Consider the following 18,244-nt stretch of genomic DNA (forward strand, 5'->3'; position numbering starts at 1 on the left):
CAACACAGAAATGTTATGTTTCCTTTTTTGTTCATTTGTTTTCTTCCAGAAAGCCAACCAGAAGAAAAATCAGAAAGCAGCGGTGCTGGTGAGTGTGGGACACTTTCTTTGAAATACTTAAGAAACAATTTATGACTGCAGTTTTTCTTTTCTTTTTTTTTTTTTTAATCTACCAATTTCTTGGAGTATTTCTAGGGTAGAGTATCATAAAATTGAAAAATGACTTAATAAACTGATTGTCTGCTTCAGCCAAAGGATTAAATTATTCATATGTTTTATTTAAATGAAAAAAAATTAATGATGAGGGAGACCTTTAAAAATGTAATTTTTTAGAATCTCTTTTTAGCTTTTGGGTTGGTATTTCTGATCTCTTTAGGTTCCATATCTTTTGCATCTCATAATTTTACTTCTTTCGTCTTGACTGGAAAGTTTGTGACAGATTTCTAAAGCTTTTGATATTTCATTTTGGTTACATGTACTAAGCAATCAGAAAAATAGTGTTCTGGTATGGTATTTTATTCAGTTTTCCTAATCCTTATGAAAGATTAATAGATTCTTTGGAGTCAAAGAAGAGGAAGAATTGTTGGTTTAATGACATTACTTGCCAGTTACATGTTAGTCAGCCCAGCAATATCTGTACTGTTTCCAAGAGGCTGCTGAAACTGTAATTGCTATGGTAGGAGTATTTTATACTGATCAAAGAAGCAAATGAAAATTACTTTCAGATGGTTAGTACTTTTTTCTGAAATCAACAACATGCTTATATTAGATGGACTTGGGAATCTAAAGACTATATTTTGAGGTCTGAGCTAATGTACCCAGGACTTCCTTTACGATAAGGGAAGAGAGTTCCAGAAAGTATTTGGCTTATTCTGAGACAGGTATGTGCGAGTGCAATTCCCCGGTAGTTCAAGTAGAGCTCTCTTGAGGCTGCGTGGTCCAAGCCTGTTCCATTCCCTTCTGCTAAATTCTTTGGGCTTACATGGATGATATTCCCATGTGTGTATGTAACAGCACGAGAATTGTACAGTGTCAGGTAGTGTTTAATAAAAGTTACCTTTTTGCTTTTATTAAAGAGATATTTTCAAAAATGTCGTTCAGGTACTAGAGCAAATAAGTAATAGTATTAGCAAGAGCCTGAGAACTTGGGCAACTAGACAGAGCTAATGCAAAATACACAGACAAATCTCCAAATCTCAGTCTTGTTAGCAGAAGGATTACCTGTGATGCATGCGGATTAGGGATAGCTGGTACTGGGCTGGCAATCATAAGTAGCAGTGGAAGAGACAGTAGATGGACTGGAAGGAGTCCCACACCCCCACCTTTCTCAGAAGTAATCCCTAAACACAATCCTAACACAAGTGGGTTTTGGAAATGATTTATGGAATGTAATTTTTCAGACACTTTATGGAGATGTCTGGTTTTTTTCCTAGTATTTGACTTTTATTTGAGTTGCACTTTCAGCTTCAAAGATTGTCAAAATCATATTCTTATTTTGTATGTGAATAGGAGTAGGATTTTTTGGGAGGAGGAGATGTATTCTTTTTAATATTGAGATGCCTTTTGTTACAGCAGCTTATAGTGCAAAGATTTATGAGTAGTGGTAGAGATTAGTTAAAGTCTGTAGGCTTACACTGAATCTAAGGTGTGTTTTATAGTTTGAAATGTTTTTCAGTTACTTGTTAAAATCTCTTCATACTGATTATATTTAAATTTTGATGTGACTTTAAGGTAATAAAGGGCTAGTTTCTAGAGATTAATATTTTATATCCCTACAAAACAGATTTACTACTGTGAGATGTTACAGGTAAAGCAGATCTTGATAACTTAACTCCTGGAATGAGTCAAATTATAATGTTTATGGCACATCAATCTTTAATTGTAGGAGTTGTCGCTTATTTTTTGTTTGGCTTTTATTTTTTGAAATGATTGAATTGTCTGCTTTTCAGTCTTCCTGTCTCTTTCTTATCCTGGTTAAATCATGCAAGATGACCACATGTTTACTTATTAATCAGAACAGCAGAATGTAGAAAAAGAAGGGCATTGTCTTGATTCTTGTCTGTATTTTTGCTTCAGTCAGAAGAATGAGCATTTAAAGGAAGATTTAATAGCATTTAAGGAAGAATCTTAGTGATCAATTCCACTTCTTTTTCTCTCAAAGCCGTCACGGAACTTGAGTGACTTTTTCTAAACTATCTTTTGTGTAAGTCAGCTTGAGTGTCCCATTTCACTGTTTATGTACTTTATATTGGCCTACAATAACTGTTTTTGAGGCAAAAATGAGCCGTTTATATATCTGTATAAAATTTTAGCATAGCAAGATTCTAATGACTACTTTTAGGTATTATTGTAATAAAAATACGTGAAGCTTATTTGTAGTTAGTAAATAAAGAAAGGGAGTGAGTGAGACAGGTACAATATTAAAAGATTACAGATAACCTTCAGAAATTCTTGTATTTATTTACTTAAGAAGTTCCCCAGTCTTTTTAGATTAAGAGGGTTCTGTTGAATCTTCCAAATTTCTTCTAAGTCACGAATCATAAGTACTATGATATTTTTAATCACATTTATTGTAGGTTCAGTTGTGAACCACTTACCAAAAGGCAGGAAGTTACCAACATTATCACCCAGTTTGATACTACATGGTGTGAGGGTATATGATACTGAGTCAGACCAAGGATCTGTCTCTCTCCAGAGGTGGCCAATAGCAGTTGCTTCGGGAAGAGTAAAAGAGCAAAGCAAGCAGTGATACCTCCCCCAGATGCTTCTTTCAGCCTTTAATGATTTGCAGCTCCAGAGGTGGTGTCATTTTATTTAAATGACCCTCATGGATATTTCTTTTCTGAAATATTCCTCTTGGCTTCTGAACACATGTAGACTTCTCTTATCCATCAAATCTTGTATGATGCTAAGGTTACCGTCAAAATGATCAGGAATTAAGAAATATCTGAAACAAGTTTACCTAAACTAAATGTAATTTTCTTTTTCATATACTGTTTGATAGCTGCAAACAGAAATCCTGTTTGATGAGTGCGTGTGATAAACAGTGCTTAGGGCTTCAACCAGTATTGTGTAGTACCTGAAAGCTGCTTGGTGTTCAGTGTAAAAGGAGTGTAGTGAGTTAGGCAGTCAGCTAAAGGAGAATGAAACAAGGAGAAATGTCTCTACTTGCTCTTACATTATGTTGAGCAAGTAATATAAACACACGTATGTGCATGTGGCTCCTGTTTGTATGTGTCTTCTTTTGCATGTCCAGTGACAAGTTGTGCCTGGATACCTGTAAATGCTGTCAGTGATGACCGAAGCCGTGAAAACCAAGTAATTAAAGATCTGCTCTGTAGCAGTCAGTATAAAGCGAGTGTCTGAGAGGTCTAAAATGTTACTTCTGGTTCTGCTATTAGGTTTTGTGTAGCATTGGGCAGGCCTTCCACTTGTCTTAACTTCTGTGTTGATGGGGAAAAATGTTTTTACGCAGCTAATGAGAACTGTTTAGTTTATGTGTTACAGCGTGAGGCAGTATAAAAAACATCTGACAACTAAAACAACTGATTCCTAGCTGAGAGCATGCTATCTCTGATTATAATAGCACCTCAGATAAACATAAATTCAATGAAAGGCTTTGCAATAAGTAGGGTCTCATGGGATGAGTAGATTTTCCTCCTCCCAGCAAAATAAAAATGTCCAGAAGTTGCTACCCTGAGCCTCTGTAGTCTGTTAAGAATGATGCTGTTGAAGAAACACGTCTAATGTAAGTAGGGATGTTGATGTACTGTCCTTGTGGAAATGCAATAAATTAAAGTTCCTTGGACAGTAATTGATTATAATGTTGCCTAGGCCTTGCAATTTTGAAAGTATAATATTTCTTTCATAAATCTGTGTGTGTGTATATCAGCTCCGTGTGTAAACTACAGATTCGTATTTTTCTTCAGAAATGTGTACATCAGGGAGTGTTATGTTCCCATACTCATCGGTATATCTGGACCTGCAGCAAACCAAGTGCACTGCCATTGAATCCAAATTTCAGGTATTAAAATCTGGCATAAGTTCAGAGCAAATAGCGTCCATCAGAATTTAACATGCTTTTGGGGAAGATGTTGACAGGTTTAGGGAATAGAATGACTAACAAGTAATATTAATGCTTCCTAGTGAGAGGAGAGGCACATTGAGGCCATTTCCTATTTAACTTTGGATAAAGAGATGTCACAGCCAATACAGTGTGAACCTGGTACTAAAATTTTGCCAGTTGCAAATATACGTTTGACTGTGAACACAAATATGTAACATCTGAACCTCTGTAGCTCACACTTACCTCATTATTTGATATTGCAATAAAGATAATTGTTTAAAAATATTCAGAAGTTGATTATATGATTTGGAATACTTGAAATTCAGTGTAAGACATTTCCTTAAACACTGAACAGTGTAAGGTAAATTTTGTAATTTCTTTGACAAATGCGCAAAGTTCTTGCATTGTGTCACAGACCTGCATGAAACTACCCTTAGGCTCACATTTGTTTTCTTCCATGTAAGTGGTTAATATATGAATTGTACTTCAAAAGCAAAACTAACAGTGAAGGGGGCAAATGATCAAGAGGAGTAAAGTAGTAATCCCCAATTTAAATATTAGCTCAAACTTCAGTGTTGAAAATAATTTAGATATGGAATGTGTTATTTTCCAGCTGTAGAAACAGTTTTTGTGATGGAAATTTAACTGCTTTCTATTGGCAGAAAATTACAATGAAAATGTACATAATGAACTTTTCGGTAGTTTTCTGGGAATGGTAGTCAGTAATGAAGCTCCCTTTGCAGCTCTTAAAATACACACAGATGCAACCATTCCTACTTTAAGGAATATATAGTCAAAGTCTGTTACACTGAGTGTACTAACCTTTGTGGCCAACCAAGGAAGCTGCACTGATAGAACAGCAAAAAGAACATGGATTTAATATAGATCACTAATTGGAAGTAATTTTAAAAAAATTACATAAGCTTTGTCCTTAGTGGACAACTATTTATTGTAGTATAGTATGAATATTCTAATACTTATCTGTTTGACTGAGCAGCGCTGGTGTATTTAGCTCTTTCTTTCGGTAGCAATTAAGATTTATCTCGAATGTTATCCAGTTTAAAAAATAAATTGAAAAAGTCATATATCTTTTGAAGTTTTTCAGAGCTTTCACTAGAGACCTGCAATTTTGTTACGTGATCTCTATCCTGGGAACAGAACCTGGTATAAAATGGTAGCAGTTAATGCCATAAGCCTTTTCCATCCTTCAGCCATGCCAGTATACAGCTTGTCAAAGTGATGCACTAGGCTTAAGTATGCTTTTGGCTTGTATCAGAGTTCTTGGCCTTCCCTTATGTCTCTCAGGGAAATTTCAGGACCATACCTGGGATTGCGGATCCTTACTCCACAATTTGTTTTGTCTTCTTTGAGGGTTTTTACAGGTTAATGCATTTCAACCAGCTACCAGGACTATCACATTAGGTGGATTCCATCATCAGCCTTTTCAGATATGTACAGGACTAAATTAGTCTTGAATGGTGGATCAAAGGGGACAGAGAGAGATCAGGTGCTTACTGTCTTGGCTGGCGTAAGACCAGTGTGCAGCAGATGTAAAGCTAGCAGGGGACATTTTCAAAGCACAGGCATGGAAGTAGTTCTGCGCACAAAATGCATTTAAGCTGTGGAACATCTTGCCAGAAGATGTGGAGGATGTTACAGGTTTACATAACTTCAGAGGAGACCAGAGAGACATGTGAAAGAAAAGCCAGTGAAGGTTACTGAAATGGAAAGCACATCTCATGCAGAGGATTCCAAGCTACAAATGGCTGGTGGCTGAATACATACTCAATAGGAGAATGGTATGTGCTTGCTCTGTGCTTAGGTTTCTCCATGGGTATCCACTTTTGGCCTCTGTGGTGGAAATAAGATAATGGGCAAGACAGATCTTCAGTCTGATCCAGTACTGTTATGCTCATGGTTTTTGGTTTTGTTTTGATTTTTTTTTGGGGGGAGGAATGGGGATTGGGGGGATTTCCTCATTAGGTAGCGCGTTTGTACTGTTGTTACACAGCTTGCATCATAGATAATTGACATTTCTTCTTTTTAACCATTTTATAGACCTTTTCCCTCCAATATTACCGTCATTTCATCTAGTTCTGTGATGACATATTTTCCTCCCAAGCCTCTGCTTGTATCTTTAAGTAATAGGCTAGTAATAAACTTTTTCCTTAACAAGCCTTTCCTTTCTTTGGCTAGTCACCACAAACTGCTTATGCCACTTCATAGTGAGGAAAAGAAAAATTAGCCTAACTTAATAGCCTTAACCACTTAGAAAGAAATGTAGCATCACTTAGTAGCATCACCTGGTAACCTTAGCCACTTACAAAAAATGAGCAGGTTCTACGTGAACATAATTTCTGAGGGAGGCAGAAGTGAAGGCTAAGGAAAGAGCAGCCTTTCTAAGGTTGTGTGTAGTCATTTGCTAACTGCAGATGCGAGAGCACTGAAGCCTGCAGCGTGGTAGGATGTGAGATTTCTGCATGTTAAGAGTCCCAGAGCAGTCTAGCAGAGCTCACTTGTTGCTCTTCCTGAGCCAGAAGGCTTTTCCAGCCCCAGCATCTTGCAAACATCTCTGATGCTAGGCGAGTAGGAACAGTGTACAACAGAGCTACAGTGTCTTACTGATGTAGGTTGTGTTTGGGATTTCTGCACTGTGCCTTATTGGCAAGGCCTGTAATCATCTGTGCTTGGCAGAAGAATTTTATAGAGTTTATTTATTACAATATGAGACAGCATAAAATAGCCTACATGTTAGATTTGTGCACTGTTGGGAAAGAACATTATTTGTTGTATGTTTTAAAAAAATGTGTTAGCAATATCACAAGACTTGGCAATGCTGCAGGCCTTAGATAAAGTTAGTACTGATAAGAATAGTACCCGGGGAATGCCTTTCTCTCTGTCTTGCTGTTTTTTATCAGCTTGGCTTTTAGGACCTTTAATTTGTTTCTTACAAGATTACCCAATTTCAGCATTGAGAAAATGTACTGCCTTATTCCTAATACATGCCAAAGGCTTTATTTAAGTACTAGAGAGGCAATAAATGACTAGGTTTGGTGTTACAGTTGCTTACTCTGTTTACATTTTTTTGATGCTTCGCCTGTTCATTGCTAGTTTGTTTGCTTAATTTTTTCTTCCTAATTGAGAGAGTCTGTACCCACCTCTGACCTGTTCTTTTTTTTCTTCATCTGTTCACCATGGTACAAACCCAAAACCTCTTTTGAGATAACAAACAGCTTTCTATGTAGCTGCAGCCATGGATCTGTAGCTCAAAATTTTGTAGTAACAAATAAAAAAAAAATGAATCTTATCATCGTTCTGATTTATACTGAAAAAAAAAAAAAGAAAATTGCTTTTCTGAAATTTGTCATATGAAAAGTCAGTGGAGGATATCTTTCTGAGGAGCTTTGAGATAATTAGCCCAGTCACTTGCATGGTAGAGCCTTGGTGTTGTACTGTGTGGGCATCTGTACCTCCTCCATAAACCCGGAGGCCTCAAGGTGACAGCCCCTGTCACGGAGTCCCTCTACCCTCCTCCTTGTCTCCTCATGCTCAGGTACTGTAACCTTTTTCCCTGTCCTCTCTGCTCTGGGGTCTCTAGCATTTTCCCTAAGGTCTCAGGCCCGCTGTTCTACTGAGCCCCTGGACCCTCACCTTCCTGGGGCAGGAGCTTTGCTGCAGGCACAGGACTTTGTGGAGCGGATCAAAGGAAGAAAAGAAGTATCTGGGGAAAAGCTTAGCTGTCTGGTTGTAGAAATAACTGAAATAATGCTTGGAGTGGAAGAAGTGGAGCCCCCCTTTAATATCAAAAAAGCTCATCAGTTTCATGAACTCTCAGTAAACCCAGGTTACATCCCCAAAAGTCACCACACCAGAAAACAAGTAATACTGGATTGATTTTTTAACAGTCATCCTTTAATTGCTTGGTTTTAAAACCTTAACATGTTCAAGTTGAATGTCATCGTGTTCTAATAATGTTTTAAATGAGTGGCTGTTATTTACTGCTATAATTATTGTACCAGTTTTGTGAGCATTTTGGTTTCTGAAGCAGCAGAGTAATATTCTTTTCTGAAGCTTAAAATGAGCAAACGTGGTGTTAAATGATAATGGCAGTGATGTTAAACTGTTTCCAGCGCAGATAGAAACAGCTTTTCGGGAGACTATTGCTTTAGCTGTGTGTGGTACTCCTACAGCACACATTTTTAGGGAAAAGAAATCTACCATCTAGTTCTACAGGATGTGATGCAGTTTCTTTTAGAAGGCAAGTGCATTTGCCTTTTCAGACTGCTTGCTCGTCCAGGCTCCTCACCTGCTCAGGGGTCGTCATACCTATCCCTTTAGCTTCTTTAGTTCTTGCCTCACTTCTCATTTTGTGGCATTTTAAATGCTGATTTATAGAGGCAGTGTTTTAAGACAGTGTTCCATGTGATATACCAATGCATCGTACTTACAGAAAGTCGATATCAAAAGTAATTCTAAAACCATAACATTAATTTATTGATCTCAGATTTCTGTTGCCTTATCAATTGCTTTGTTTCAACCTAGTAAATTACACAAGCCCGTATCTTCGTATGAAAGTAATCTTTTTAATAATTAGTCACTTTCTGGACAATATAAGCATTTTTGCCTTGCTTTGTAAAATAAGAGACTAAATTGAGGGTAGGTAATAGTTATCTAGCAAAGCTGAAATGTTCCCAGGCAAAAAGAGAACATATTTTGTCACAGACCCAGGTTGATCTCTCCACTGCTGATGTTGCTGCTGCAACAGAATTAGGGCAGTCTGACCCTTTTACTCAAAAACAAATTCTCGCACGAGGCACTGCCGTTATTAAATTGTAATGTTTGTTGTCTACCCTCATTCTGCTCATACTATTGGAGAGAAAAGGAGCTCCCATTAAGCTGCTCCCATTTTATTGAATGTAAACTCTGTCTAGCTTTTAACTCAGAGGTAAAAGTAACAATACTAGTGATTGGTACGAATAATGTTGTATTTTTTTTTTCTTCTGGGGCATAAATAAATCTCAGCTACCTGAAGAAAGATGTAACTAGCTGACACTTATCCAAATGCAAAAATACAATTGAAAATAAGACACAAGTGCATTAAAAAGTCAATAGTTCAATTATGATGCTGTGAAATGCTGGTGACTGGGCAAGCAGGCATTGATGGTACAGAGATAAGGCTTTAATTCAACCTTGTTGCACTGTCTGTGTATCTTATAGCCTCAAGGCTGGCTCTAGAAACCACACCTGGCTCTAGAAGTCCCTGGGCAGTGAGTGGTTAGAGACTGAGAAGAATGCTTTGGGGAGCATCGTACGTGTTTGTCTTGTTCTTACACTCTTTCTTAGGCACTTGCTTTTGGCCACTGTCTTTACTGATTTCTCTTCTTCAGGGGTGAGGTTGATGCCCAATCCTATCAATGCCCCGCAGCCCTCCCTATGAAGAGGGGGAAGAGGGATAAGAGAAGAGAAGAATCCAAAAGTGTGTGATGCTTGGGGGGAAAGCAACATAAGGGGAGGGATATGAGGGTCAAAGGATTAAAGATGGAGCTTCTGCCCAGAGATGTGAAGGACCAGGGGATACCTGACCTGCGGTCTGAGCTATTGCAGCCACCGTTACTTTTTGCTCCTGGGTAGAAACAAGCCAAAGAGGTGATAACTGTGACAGCGTACTGCCAAGTGTCATAAAACAGCAGCCATTGGCTTCGTCTCCACTAATGGAAATAATGGGCGTACAAGTGTGGGAGGAAGCAGTACAACAGGTATTTCGATCAATTTGGAATCAGTATATATCGTTTCTAACAAGCAGTCATTCAGGGAATTCATGACACACAGGGATGTTCTTTTTCCACAGTGTGATGAGTTAGTCGTGCCTTCAGCTCACTGTCTCTTCTGAAACGTCTGCTTGATTGCACTCTTTCTCACGCTGGTGGAGCTGGTGGTCCTAGTGCGAGGGAGCAAGTTAAGTCTTAGCATGGGGAGCACGAGGAAGGTGACTTTTTACTCTTTCCTGAGCAATTGAAGATCATTAGAGAAATTATGAAAATTATAGTTCCTCTCTGTTACTTGTAGGGCTATTCTGTGATCTAGCTTCTGATGAGAGAAAGAGGAATAGGAATACCTTGCATGTATATCTACTCAAAGTAAATTTAGAACAGCATTAGTATTTCTAACTTATACACTTGATTCTACAGCTTTGCCTTTGTCAGAGTGGTATTAGGTATGCAGTTTCCAACTTTGAAGGCAGAAAGGGTAACTGCTATGTAACTTCCTACCTTTCCCAGCACAGTCTACAGTGTTGGAGCAAAAGAATCCACTTAAGTAACTGTGGACATACGCAAAATACATTTGTTGGTGAGCATTTGCAGACTGAAATTCAGTTTGGAAGTTCTGCATGGTCATTTTGTTTATATACAAAAAGAAGCCCCCCCCCCACCTTGGTTTGGAAAATTGTTCAAGTTTATAACTAGTTTGAAGCATCTGATTGATATGGTAAGATTCAACATATGTGCAGGGTTTTTCTGATGTAAATAGGAGAGAGAGTGATCATCTTATCCCCCATCTGCCTTCTGTTTCTGCTGTGCAAATCAAACAGCTGAGTTTCATGAGCACACAAGTGCTCATGAAAATGGGAAAGACAGACAAGATTGAAGGTAGTATTACAGTAGATGACTTAACATTTATGCCATTGATGTCAGCTTAATTGACACAGAAATAGACAGCTTTGCAGTGAAAAATGTTTAATGTAATGAATCATTGAATTTTAAAAATGAAAAATACAATAGAAGAGGAATTTCTTTTTACTTATGATCAGATATATGTATTTTTCACTACAGAAAAAATAGAGTTCAACTGCTCCTTTTTTTCAGAGATTAAGAGGGGAGTAGCCTGGCTGATAAAGGCTTTCCAATGAATTTTTTAAGAATAGCTATAGAATATTCTTACAAGATATTTCAGACGGTATAGATTTTACCTGAGATTACCAGTGTGTAAATATCTCTATTGCAAAAACATTTTCTGTAACAAATGCAGAACCACCAAGTTTTCTATTGCTTTTCCATGAGTGAAGCCATTCTCCGATGAAAATCTGGTACGGTTTTTTGATATTAAACTGCTAACGGTTCCTTGTTTTTTTGCCTCTTAAGAGTCCAACTGAAAGGTAAGCAACCACAGTTTATTTTTATTAATTGTTTGAAATTGAAAGTAATTTTTCTTTCTTTTTCTTTTTAACTGTGCAGACATGTTATATCTCAGTCAAGTGTTCATTGTAACTGAAGGTTATAACCAAAAGTATTTAAGAGAAAATGGATGATTTGACATCTTAGCAGCAACAGCCTCCTCCAGACTTTGTGCTTTGATAGCTTTTGTATTTGACAGCACTGAGAGCATGCGTCTTTAAAGCTTGTAGATCAGTTACAGAGCTTTTTTAGATTGTCTAGTCAGTATTAGTGGTTTGTGTAGAGGAGTAAGTTCACAAAACTTGTTCTATGTGGCGGTATTTCTAGTTTTTAGAAAATGAGCAGAGTTTGAGTTTTTCAGGTGAGCTTCCACGTTTACTTTTCACAGAAGTCCTAGAGATTGTTGTATGTACAAGATTAATGGTTAATGAGGATTTTTAAAGATACCAATTTGAAAATAATTTATTTTGCGGGGAAAAAAGCCACATACAATACATAGTGTAGACTTCTAGCTGGGATGGTATAGAAATGTGAACGATGTAGGTAGATAAAGAATTATGTTTTGCTATATTTATTTTCATTATTAGATATTTAATGCATTTGAACAAACTCAGAAAAGTTTTGGGGGACACAAGCTTTCTTCAGCTTGTATACCTGAAATTTACAGTGATCTGTTTTTTAAATAATTTAACAGGGAGAAGTTCCATTTAAAGCTACATCTCTTATGGTCCTTCAGGCCCTATCTTGGAGACAGGATAGAAAAGTTCATGGTTTCTGGTCAATGTGTTCTTCATTCTGAAGTGGCAATCTAGAGAGATTGGATTTTCCCATCTAATAAAGTCATACTGCAATATTTTTCAGTCACTGCTACCTGATCTGGAGATCTAGAGTCTGTCTCTATTACAAAATCATCTCTGGCAAGGGACTCACTTAATAGCAGTCCCTGCGTGTTACAAGTACAGCTTCACGTTGAAGGATTAGTGGTCGTTGTGTTTATATTCCCAGTAACTGCTGAAAATGGATTTGTTCTTTCTAAAAGAATAAAGTTCTTGTCTTGTTCCAAGACAAAACTGTTCTCAGCCTGTTTTGTGTTAGCTCTTTTCCTCAGTTGTCACTTCTAGCCTGGGTAGTACTGCGTTTTGTTCTGACAGTCTTAATATTTTTTCTATTGAAAGTTAACATTCTGGGAAAGTAAAGAAACTGCTTCATTGGTGCTTTTCTTTCTTTAACAGCATTTTCTTGAATTTTGGGTTCATTTGAGTTGTAAACGAAGTTTGGGTCCAGTAATGAACAAAACTTGAACTTAGAAAGAGCTGGTGAAGCTGCATTTTGCCTTACATGATGGTTTTTCTGTCCACCTATGCTGAATGGCTGGTTTGTAATGTTTGTAGTTGTTCCACAGAAGATGTTAGTACTTCATTAAAGATATAAATGAAAGGACTAGATAAATAGGGGAGATGGGCAGGAAGAAGATATTTATTCTATTACTAATATTGATGCATCTTGGTGCATCATCTGTTGGTGATCTATTCAAAACTAATAGCACTACTTGCTTTTAAAGTAAGCTGTTGTGCAAAGCAAGAGCTGTGTTAATTGCCTGTCTTTATGAACAGCAATGATTAGTTGGAAATGATGACTTTGGCATTGTAGGATGTCATTGCTGGAAACCTGTTACGTGAAACTTTATGCCTAATGTTGTTGCTAGCCATTTATATGTATATATGTATATATGTATGTGTATGTGTGTGTGTATATATATATATATATATATATAAATACATATACGTATAAAAGAAAAACTAGAAAATTTAACATTCTGTGCAGATTCAACTCATTTCCATTAATGGAACTAATTTCCCCCTCCAGCATTATTCTGTATTTAGAAATTGTTAGTAATTTAGTAATATAGCTATAGATTGGTTTCAAGTTATGTGAGTTGATAAATCATTTGTTTAACTTTAAAATCAAGTTGATTAATTTCGAGCCCTCTTGCAGTCTCATGATGTTGCAAATTCAGTACAATAGATTAGCATAAACACTAAAGAACATTCAAAATCATTTATTCCAGTTAAAATCCATTCTGAATTTGTTATGAGCAAAACATATTTTAAGCTTGCATATTATTTGAAAATACTCTGACTGCTGTTCAGCAGAGCAATTAAGTGTATGCATGTTAGTCATACAAGTACACAAAAATTCAGCTAGACTCTCTGGTTGAAAGGCAGCATGAAGAAAACACATATTACAAATAGCATAAAGCATTCAATCTGTGTTTACAGTGTTTAGCAAATCGGTTTTATTAAATTTAGGCGTAAAATCTTCATTCAGCTTAAGTAGCCCAGAGATGGAAGTCATTATGAGATTTACATACCATTAGCTCACATTAATTGGTTAGCAGCAGAGCTCTGTGGTCCAAGGCTAGTTAGATACGTTGTTTGTGATGCCGGGACGCTGTAGTTGAAGGAGGTTCGGTGGCTGCGTGCTCGTTTCCTTTGCCTTTGTAATTACTTGATAAAATGAAGTGCGTCGCTGTGAACAATTGACCCTTTCGAACAATCCAGGCTGGTCAGCAGTCTAAATCCACATTTTAAAGCCGTCATTATAGCCTCAAACTTAAGAGTTTCCAGGGTGCAGACAAAGGTGTTGTCCTCCTTCAGTACAAGTCGTGTACCATTTTCTGACTTTATGAAGTATTTGAATTGGATAATATTTGAAGATACTGAAAACTCCTCTGGAAATCCATCCAGCCTGCTTTTGGATACCAGAACAATTCTAGATTTTATTTTTGCTATGAAATCTGGAGCGTTACAAAAGATCCTAAGACCTTGTGAACGGTCGTGGCTGTCAGTGATTTCCAGGAAAGTAGTCTCTCTGGATGCTAGCTGTTCCTTCTCCCACCTTGATTTCACGGCATCTGATAGTACTTTAAGCTGAAAAAAATCCGCTTCTTGTGCCAAAAGTTGATTTTCTCGAAACCCTTCTGGTAAAAGAAGTTCTCCATTTCGTAGGAAGTTCAGGATGTGTCTGAAAAGAAGTCCATCTCTGTCGATGAAATAATGACCTTCTGCATCAAACGGGCACATTATTTTTCCATTTATCACACCTTCAAGAAAAGAATCTGGATACTTGGTTAGTGTTTGTTTCTGTGTGATATACAGATAGCCACCAACATTCAGAGTAATCAGAGACGTTTTGCAGTCCTTGCCTTGATCAGAGCCTTCAGAGTTGCTGTGTTTTTCTTCGTATTCCTTTTCCCTTCTGTTTATTTTTCGCTCCATTGTCAACGCCAGGAGAAAAAGCCAGCTGTCTTGCTGCGTTCCCTTTGGCTTGAGAAGGGGTTTTTTTGTTTTCCTTTTTTTTTTTTTTTTTTGAAAGGTACCGTTATTCAGCTCTGGCACGGTGTTGGAATGGAAATGCTGCTGGCATTGCACGGGCTGTCAGCTCGGTTTTGCAGTAGGTGGCGTATCAGCTATGTATGCAGGGAGATATCAGGAATATGACTGTAAAGGAGAATTTGCATTTAACTGTATAAGGGAAGAACAGCATGAAACTGTCTCTCTCTTTCAAGTCTAGGAAGTTTGCATCGTTTCTGAGTTCTTCACAGAAATGAACAATACTGTTTTAAATGACGTCACATTTTTAATACTTTACAATGTATTTATAGTGTCAACTAGTCAGTCATGTTTCATATTTATGGTGTTAAATAGATAGCTTTATTTATGTTTTAAGGATTTTATTTTTCACAAAGCATCTTTTCAGATTTTTTTTTTTGTACTGATTGTAGCACTTGATTTGTAGAGCAGGGCAAAAGCTGCTCTTTTGTATACGATAAGGTATCATTTATAGAACATGTGTGCAGTGGTATGATGCTTTCATAGAAGATACATTAAAAATGATGCTGAAGAGGACCTGTTGGTCCACCTATTTAAGGTGGACACCTTATTACCTTATTATTTGGGGCAAAAGCTTCCATTTTCAACTGAAAGAAGTCTCCTCAATGCAAATATTGCAGCTGAACAGGGGGGAATGGGAAGCTAGAAAGGGGGAGAAGGGCTTGTCTTTTTCTATACCATAGATAAAAACTATTTAGAGCAGAGAGCTCTTTGCTGTTTATATTGGTGTTGCTTTTTAAGTCATCAAAGCTATCTAGCATGTTATTTTATTTTTGGTAATAACAGCTCTGCTGCCCTGTGGCACAAAGGGTTAGTGTGCCTACAGATACCTCTGAACAGCACATAACATTATAGCTTAGCAACACTTCAGTACGGGGAGGAGGGGGAATATCGGCAGAGAAGGTTTGAATCAAATGGCTGGCTTCTTCCTCGCCGTGCAACTGTGATTTGAGGTTCATTGCCTTAAAAAAAAAAAAAAAAAAAAAAAAAAAGAAAGAAAAAAAAAAAGAAAAAGAAAAAAAAAAGAAAAGAAAAGAAAAAAAAATCTCGTTTTTCCCGTTTAAACGCTTGCAGCTTAGGGCAGCAAAGGGGAAGCTCTCCCCCCACGGATCCATGCATTTCCATAGGGCCAGGGGTGCGGAGGACAGAGAACCCAGCATGCGTTCCCAAGCCGGTCAGGGTGAGTGCTTACCTGCAGCTGGACCTCGAAAGGACGCTCCATTTTTTTTCCAAGATGTAGTTTTCACATTACAGGTAGATGCCTCTTGCTTTGGCCGGTTAGCAGTAAAAGGTCAGATCATTCTTCTGTAAATTCTTTTGCTCTGCCTCTCAAGATTTAATTCAGACAGCTCCCACAATCTGTAAGACTAATTGTTATCAATACTACAGATTCATCACTGTAATATTTTATAACTTGCTAACTAAATCTATTGGAAATAAATGCACTTTTCTTTTGACTTGCTATTATCTGTGCCAAGCACTGATACACTAATTTAGGCAGTTGTATGTGATATATTAAGCAGATATTATTCATTAGATTCAATTTATCAGAAATTAGTCATAGTTGAAGTTTTAACTCTTTGATGCCATCACTGTATTTAGCATCACTTCAGTCAAAGAGGTTTCAGGAATATGACTGTATCATTTTCTAACTGTAAAACATTTAGACCTTTTCAAAATTAACTCCTTTCACAATTATTGAGTATATGATCAAGAAAATTAAAGAGCTGAAGAGATTTAAGTGTGACTGATTTTTTTTTACTATTGCAGGAGACTTGTGTTCAAATTCAGTTTTTTGTCAAGTGGTAGAAAATTCAGTTAATATTTTTAGATTGTATATAGCTACAGTGCTGAAGCTGAACTATGTTACTGGCTGTTAAACACTGAGAGAATAGTTTCTGCGGTGCTTTCATCTTGTTCAGTGAACTTGAAGTTTTTTGAAGATGAATTGGGAAAGTTCAGGCAAATACAGGTAGGGATTTCCGAGGAAAGCTGGGATTTGTAAAGGATACGAAATTTTTCACGGCAAGCTAAACTATCCTTGTTTTAAGAGATAGCATTTATAGAACAGTATCTACTCACTTAGTTTTACATGCTCAGAATTGTCTGAATATTCTAACACCTGCAGTTGAAATTTTCTACTTTTATGAACAAGTGTTTTTTGAAAGATCATGCAAAATCATTTTGATAAAGGTATGTATGTATCTCTTGAGCCTAGTGACTTGACCAGTCTTGTGTCCTGGAAGTAGAAGTACAGCGCTACAAAGGAAAGCAAATCCTCTAAGGAGACAAAGGGCAAGGAATCTGTCCCTCGTCCTGTCTTACTTATTTACTGTTGGATGATGTTGCTCCTCCATCATGCTCCTGAAACCCCTGCTCTGGTAGCAGTAGCTCCTGAAGCTTGACCATGCCATGGAGCTGAGGACTGGAGCCCATCACAAAAAAGTCAGTACTTTACCAAGGGCTCAGCTTGCTTCTACATCTGAACAGCATCAGCTTCATTGAGAGTCTGTTTTCAGTGAAAATTACATGGGATATAGAAAACAGCTGGTTTTATGTATTACAGTGTGAAAGGATATGAGGGGAAATCTACAGCTAAAAGAGGTAGATAATTTCTGAAGTGTATTAGGAAGCTATGCTAATGAATTGTTTGGGTTATCTAAGTAGTTTGGTAGTCATTTAATGTCATAACACACAAAATTGGCCAGGTGATTGGACAATTAAACCATCTAGTAGTTACTGGTTTGCAGTAGTAGTAGTAGAGACATTCTCATTTCAGTAATAGCTCAAGGATTTTGATTAACATTGAAGGCAAGCTCAACATCTTAACTAAAATCAAAGATTTTTGAATCAGCAAGTCTGAACAATTCTCATTCAAGAATTTTAAAAGAGCTATCCAGTAAGCTCTATCAACAGTTACTGTTGATTTTTTCAATAATTTTTAAGCACTACAGAAGTTCTGCAAGACTGAAAAAGCAAATTTTGTGCCAGTATTTAAAAGATAAAGTGCATGAACCAAGTGTTTAAAAATGAAAAATGATAGTATATACAAAACAATAAAAAATCTGACTTGGGGGTCAATCATTTAAAAATTAAGGAAGAGTTATATAATAATAATAATCAATGCTGGTGTAGGGAAAATGGACTGTCTCAATTTAAAATGAGTTTTTTTTATGTTGTAAGTTTGATCATCAAAGGAGGTAGTGCTTTTTTCTGTTAAATCTGTGAACAGGCTTCATTTGTCATTTTGAATTAGACTGTATATTATAGTTTCCCTTTCATTTAACTCTACAGAAAAGCTATCTCCTGGATCTCACACTAATAAATGTAAGCAGAGAATTTTCACTGAAATGCTGCTGTGATTTGGTTCTTTGTTATATATTTATTTATGGCTGGTGATTTATTTCAGTCTGGCCAATGAAGAAGAATGTGGTTACTGAGAGTTTGAAGATGATACAGAGTAAGGGTATAGTAAATAAGGAAGGAGATGGTGCAACGGGGATGCTGCCATCCAGCCCTGAAGTGCAGGAGCATGAGCAGCAGCACAGCAGGGCGAGGGAAAGGGAGAACTACTGGGGCTCCTGACTGGGACACTGAGAGGCAACTGCTGATCC

At 37.2% G+C, this 18,244-nt stretch overlaps 2 protein-coding genes across 2 annotated transcripts in view; one reads left to right on the forward strand and one right to left on the reverse strand.

Moving 5' to 3' along the window:
- Positions 1-18,244, forward strand: part of GTF2F2 (general transcription factor IIF subunit 2) — a 97,076-nt gene that overhangs the window by 17,412 nt on the left and 61,420 nt on the right. Inside the window, exon 5 of the mRNA XM_062576331.1 lies at positions 50-88. Coding sequence (XP_062432315.1) covers positions 50-88 — 39 coding nt within the window. The remainder of the gene's footprint in view (positions 1-49; positions 89-18,244) is intronic.
- On the reverse strand, positions 13,743-14,516 carry KCTD4 (potassium channel tetramerization domain containing 4). The gene has a single exon (XM_062576319.1). It carries the CDS (start codon positions 14,514-14,516, stop codon positions 13,743-13,745), a length of 774 nt encoding a protein of 257 aa, XP_062432303.1.

The sequence above is a fragment of the Rhea pennata genome, chromosome 1, assembly GCF_028389875.1.
Source record: "Rhea pennata isolate bPtePen1 chromosome 1, bPtePen1.pri, whole genome shotgun sequence".
Classification (NCBI taxonomy): domain Eukaryota; kingdom Metazoa; phylum Chordata; class Aves; order Rheiformes; family Rheidae; genus Rhea; species Rhea pennata.

Bases quoted from the DNA above. Each gene is read 5' to 3' on its own strand.
- KCTD4 (XM_062576319.1), bottom strand. From the start codon at position 14,516: ATGGAGCGAAAAATAAACAGAAGGGAAAAGGAATACGAAGAAAAACAC.